At 44.4% G+C, this 6,646-nt stretch overlaps 1 protein-coding gene across 1 annotated transcript; it reads right to left on the bottom strand.

Moving 5' to 3' along the window:
- Positions 1-2,324: 2,324 nt before the first annotated feature.
- LOC135826187 (protein SON-like) lies at positions 2,325-2,978 on the bottom strand. The gene has a single exon (XM_065338818.1). The coding sequence runs from the start codon at positions 2,976-2,978 to the stop codon at positions 2,325-2,327; it is 654 nt and encodes a 217-aa protein (XP_065194890.1).
- Positions 2,979-6,646: the final 3,668 nt, after the last annotated feature.

The following is a 6,646-nucleotide window of genomic DNA, read 5'->3' as shown; positions in this document are numbered from 1 at the left end:
GATTGGGATTCAAGTAGGAAAGGAGCGTCTCAGCTTCCTCGGACCAAGACCATTCGACTCAGCACCCAGAAGACTACAACTGGTGAAAATTTGATTTTAGGGTATACTTCCCCTTTAACACCTGGGGGCTGTGCTTGCACCTCCAACCAAGACATTTAAATGTTGTATTACCCTTAAAACAATGTTTTCATCAGTTGTAGTCGTCGGTGGGCTGAGTCGAATGGTCTTGGTCCGAGGAAGCTGAGATGCTCGCTTCCTCCTTTATCCCCAAATGAACTCGTGCACTTCCACCGAAACTGGGTGACTGCGCCCTACTAGATGGGGATTTGTATCCAAAATGTCACTAATATCGCCGTTTCCTTCTAATAAAAGCATGCATGATCGCGATTAGGCTATGTGTGGTAGTCTTTTGGACGCTCCGTCGCCTGGTGTTGGTCCGAAAAGGTTGCGATGCAGCGTTCGGTCCTTATTCTCAGTCGAACCCTGTCGAATAAGCGATCACGTGCTTGTTGGGTGTACACCAGTTGCTTGGTCACCATGCTTGGCCCTGCAGGCTACAACTTTCACACCAAGGTTCAACTCGAAGGTTGAAAGGTTCAACTCGAGTGACAGCAACGCTGTAGGGTGTACTTCCCTTTTAACAATAGCTCTCTCTCTCTCTATCTCTATCTCTCTCTCTCTCTCTCTCTCTCTATCATACATGTACATATATCTCTCACTTGCCAGTGGGTTTCCTACTGAGATAAGGAATGACAATCCTTTCAACTACGCACAAAAAAAACTGCAAGAACACTTCAAGTGCACGTGACAAACGCGCAGCACTACCTCCCCTTGGTCTGTAATAGATTGAACCTAAGCTATATGTACGTATGTCACAGCTAGTACTAGTACTAGTAGCCTACAACACAATACTTAGTGACAAGTGAGTCCAGTGACCTCTTCGCATGTCTACCTCCCTCGCCCCCTCGTCTACGCACAAACAAATTAAACGCATAACCACTATAGTCCATAATGGCACGACATCAAGATGCTAGAACCCAACAGAACTTCAACAAATCAAATTCCAGCTACAATTAGTACATGTAAGAAAAGTAAATCGCAACTAACTGCGAAGTAGATATTTCGTGAGCACTGTCTGTGCTGGTGCACTGCTCACGACCCTAGTGGCATTTCAGACACGCATGGGCACCCCTATGCACGCAGGCATGCGCACAATCCTGACTTACGGCCTTGTCCACGGCTCTCAGCGGCGAAAAGAAGAAGAAAGGTGAACGGCAGTGCAAGCAGCACGGGCACAACAACCAATCTAGCCTGTGCCAAAACAAACACAGGAAACTATCAATGTTGTTTGCTTTCACGAGCATCCGTCACACACAAACCTTCAAACGATCTGTGTGTGTGTGTGTGTGTGTGTGTGTGTGTGCGCGTGTGTGTGTGTGTGTGTGTGTGTGTGTGTGTGTGTGAGAGAGAGAGAGAGAGAGAGACCGGGAAACAGTCATAGTGTCTGTGTGGATCAATTCACAATGACACCTTGACTTTCTTTTGCAAAGCTCATATGTGTATTCCAGAGTAGTTTTAGTTTTCGTTCAACAACGATCATCCCATCTTGCCAACCACTGGCACGGGCACTACCATCCCTAGCTCGCCACGTATAGACTGTATTCGTACCGTATGGTGCAGAGTTGCACAGCACGCTATGATCGAGTCACGCATCTACAACTGTTACCAACCACCTACCCACATTTTGCTAGTTCAGCATGAACAGATTTGACCAAAGAATAAAGTATTAGAGCGCTACGTGGTTCATAGGCACCACAGGGCAATTGGCCTCATGCAGGTGTGTGCGTTTATGTAGGCAAAGTGCCAAACAGAATACCCTCTACGACAGAAATAAATATGACAGGCAGCGCACAGAGTTTGTCTTACCATCTTGGAAGTTGACTTGCAACGCTGATTGGAAGCGCACACACACCAGCAGCAGGCAATGCACGGCTGTGTATATGAGCACTCTCGTCAAGCAAGTAACTCATTCCTTTCCGAAGAAAATGGAAAACCTGTGAAGGCACAGAGAATGTTTGGTCAGAACAGATGGAATGCCTTTCTGGCTTGAGAAGTGTGATACACGCCTCACGCATAAGTGCGTTCAATCCATTTTGAAGAGGTTCAATGCGTGGGAAAGCATGCCTATACATATATTGCATAGCAACTGTAGCGTCGCACTGCTACCATAAAGATAGCGTGCTTCGGAAACATTTCGAGCTCCGTGATTCGAGAATATTAAAATATTAATCAACCGGGAAATTAGGTAGGGCGAACGGCAGCTGCTATGGGGTGGATTGAGAATCCATGGTGGATTGAGAATCCATGATGGATTGAGAATCCATGGTGGATTGAGAATCCATGGTGGATTGACAATCCATGGTGGATTGAGAATCCATGGTGGATTGAGAATCCATGGTGGATTGAGAATCCATGGTGGATTGAGAATCCATGGTGGATTGAGAATCCATGGTGGATTGAGAATCCATGGTGGATTGAGAATCCATGGTGGATTGAGAATCCATGGTGGATTGAGAATCCATGGTGGATTGAGAATCCATGGTGGATTGAGAATCCATGGTGGATTGAGAATCCATGGTGGATTGAGAATCCATGGTGGATTGAGAATCCATGGTGGTTTGAGAATCCATGGTGGATTGAGAATCCATGGTGGATTGAGAATCCATGGTGGATTGAGAATCCATGGTGGATTGAGAATCCATGGTGGATTGAGAATCCATGATGGATTGAGAATCCATGGTGGATTGAGAATCCATGGTGGATTGAGAATCCATGGTGGATTGAGAATCCATGGTGGATTGAGAATCCATGGTGGATTGAGAATCCATGGTGGATTGAGAATCCATGGTGGATTGAGAATCCATGATGGATTGAGAATCCATGGTGGATTGAGAATCCATGGTGGATTGAGAATCCATGATGAAGAAGAAAGTATACAAACTATAGCATGTAAATGTAAATGTAAATGTAAATGTAAATGTAAATGTACATGAATGCTACTTTTAAAATACCACCCACACAACCATTATAATGTGATGCTGTACAGCATGGTCGGTGGCATATTGGATGGAAGACGGGGCAAGGCAGAATTACAATGTAACTCCTCCGACCAAGCATGTCGAAATCATCTTTATTATAACCTGTTGGGGGTTGTGGCAGTGTAATATCTGCTATGCTGCCCCCGCCGGACAGCTTGCCGGCTAACCATTTCCAAGGGGAGGTCATACAGAGCACGATCTGGATTCTACTGAAACTCTTTGGTGCCTACTCCTTTTCCTTTCATAACTTTTCTTTCCCGTATAATGTACAGCGCACACTAGTACATGTGCGTATTTCTCATGAGTCAGTATCTATGAACTGGGGTAACTAACTTCATGTATGTCACGTCTCCGAGGTGTGTGAAACCAGTTTCTTGATCACTATCCATGAGCGATGAGGATGATCAGCTGTGCTCACTAGCCTGACTTTCTCACACAGACTTCTGAATGGGGAAAATTCTTCTTACGCGGGCAATTACAGAACATTATACCACTCCCCCGACACAGCAACTACAGAACAAGGAAAATAAAATTATTACTTGCAAGTTTTTTCAAAGAAGAGGAACATGAAACAATTACTTGACAATCCGCACACCATGACATGACAGCTCCATTAATGATAGCCTCTATTGGACAGGGCGTACATCAACACCCGGATTTCCACTGCACTGCAGTTGTCTGTGCGCGTGCTTTTCTCATTGTTGTCCTTTAGTATCTAGACTGGCTGTACATTTTTGGGAGGTAAAAATTCACAAAAGAATGTAACCACAAGGATCTCAGTACGTAGGGGTAGAGCTCTCTCACGTGAAGGTTAGAAAGGTCAGTTGCAAGTGAGAGTGATACACAGAGTAGTCATCCTGCAGGCTGCTGGCAATCTGATGATCACATCGCCTGACCAACAGACGTGTAACCGATCATTCTAACTTTTATGTCATACGGTTCATATTGAATTCTGTGTTCAAAGTTGTACCATGAACGTTCCGCACATTTTTCGTCAAAGTGCACTTTCTCGAAATCTGCTTGATTTCTTTATCCACGTACAAAACTCGCATGAACCGAGAAAGTGAAGATCTGCTCTACATGTGCACCACGAAGATCACGCGTGGTACTAGCAGGGAGTAGTATAATACCGGTAATTTACTACTCCCTGGTTACTTGTGTGTGCACATTATGGGTCTTTCTATCAGCTACTGATACAGCACTGCAGATTGTCAATAGTGTTGAGTCGACTCTCCGTTTGACACGTGTACGCATGGCATGTGACAGGCATTGTTGTGCATGTTTCCCCCACCTTCCAACCCAGCAAATATTTAGATTTTGATAAAAACGATTCGTGTTGTGCGTGTTGCTGTACGGTCAAATTAGCAACAATCCAGCACATGCACAGGCTCCAACAACTCTAGCAAAACCAGCGTACGTTTACTGAAGTCTCCCCGAGGTCGCTACCACCGTGCTGCACAGACCACGTGCAGCATTTAAATCTACAGTCTCAGCTTACAGGCTACAGGTTGGATGTAGCTGCAGTGTACCAACTGCTTTGTGTGTATTGCATTCATTGTATTTGTGATGCTAAACAGAACAGAACAACAAGGACAATCCAGGCTTGTTTGCTGCTACTTCAAGTATTAGTTTCATGCGATCTCGCTATCATCAGGCAACAGTTGTGATACCTGTATTGGCTGTATTGGCTGTATTGGCTGTAATGCTGTTTTAGTTGTGATGCCTGTTATGCCTGTAATGCTGTTTTAGTTTTACTTTTTGTGTGTTTTTCAATCTACCGGCTCAGCAAAATTGAAGACACTAAAGTCAGCAATAGACTGTATTGGTGATTCCACCGTCATGATCTGATCACAGATCAGCAAAACAGGAGGAGGGACGTTTTAATCGGCGGATTCCTCATCAAGGCAGACGAATACCGTATTATCTCTAATACAAGCACAGTCTCCAATAATAGAACACCTTGGGGCGGCATTCAAAAAATAAAGTGCTCAGTCTCCATTATAAGCACACTGTGTAAATTCATTATCTGTACCGGCGAAAAAACCCTGAGATGTGTGTGTATGACATGAATTTGGCATGGCAACATGCCTCTGAAATAAGGTTGAAATAATAATGGAACAGTCTCCAATAAAGGAACTTCTCCATTAATAGCACGGGACGGAGGTACATGAAAAAATAAAGGACCGTGCTTATATTAGAGATAATACGGTAAAAGGGAAAAGGAAAACATTGCAGAAAGAATGATTTTTAAGATAAAATGTCGCAGATATAGCTCCTAAAGCGGCGGGAGGTAAGTAGGTCAGCCCACCAGCAAACTGTTGGTTGCAGCACGGCTGGAAAAAATATTATTTTTCAATTTCCAAGCCGTGGATCATTGCAGGGTGGCTGTGTTCCTATACGAATGTTGAGTGCTCAGTCGAACTGAGTCTCTACTAGTGAACGGTGAATTTTGGAAAGGAGTGAAAAGTTGACTTTCTAGTACCAGTATATCTACTGTGAGTGATCAATATGAACTAACTAGTACATTATCAGTACGTTATGTAGTCAAACATATGCACAGTGGATAGGCATATGCAGATAATGCCGGCAGAAAATTTAGCAGAATCCGGTACTTTTCTGGTAATTTCATGCATGTTTGGTATATGGATAAAGAAATGGAGCAAAATTTGAGGAATTGCCCGCCATAAGGTTTGTATGGTTCTGCCAATTTCACTGCTTTTCGAGCAGAATCTGCCACCTGCTCTGTGGATGATTCCGCGGCAATTTCTGCTGCAGACGACGTGTGTGATTTTACTGAAGACCGTACAGGTGATTTGTGAGCGTCGAGTCACCATTGCAAACATATGACCTGGCCACTTAGTAATGACCGTGCGGATACTAGTGTGTTCACGCACTGCCAGCCCAAGAATGACAACTTGACAGCATGGTGTATCTGAGATACGAATAGTGTGACATTAGGCACACATGAGTAATGGAAAGGGGCTGCGGAGCGGTTTTCAACCCGTCAACGTATGCGACGATACCAGCAGAGCACAGCACCACTGACAGTACAACCACTGTGAGAGGAGATTGTATGGTCTAGGATTAGATTGGTTGCTCTTACTTCCGTGTGACTGTAGACCATATGGACAGTTCGTGGCATAGCTATGGCACAGCTGGTACCAGTGTACGACGAGTACTAGTAAAAGAAATAAAATAATAGAATATTTTAGTATTCATGTGAGTTGCGTGTGTTCCTGTTAGTTGTGTTACCTGCGTATTCACGTCAGTTGTGTGAGCCAGCATATGCTACTGAGTACTGTTACTACTGCACGATCAAGTAATTCCTTTCAGACGTGCAAATACACACACGCACGTACGCACGAACGCACGCACGCACGCACACACACAGACACAAGCACACCCAGCCATGCAGACCACCACACATTGAGTTTGGCTGGATGAATTTAATCCTACAGTCAAGGGCATCAACACCAAACGTGACTCGACACTTCTCAATTGGCCTACAAGGAACACTGGAAAACCTAAAAACGAAATCCTCTTTGAAA

The sequence above is a fragment of the Sycon ciliatum genome, chromosome 10 (genome assembly GCF_964019385.1).
Source record: "Sycon ciliatum chromosome 10, ocSycCili1.1, whole genome shotgun sequence".
Taxonomy (NCBI): Eukaryota; Metazoa; Porifera; class Calcarea; order Leucosolenida; family Sycettidae; genus Sycon; species Sycon ciliatum.
The sequence above is the reverse complement of the archived record's forward strand: the minus strand, read 5'-3'. Positions and strand labels throughout refer to the sequence as shown.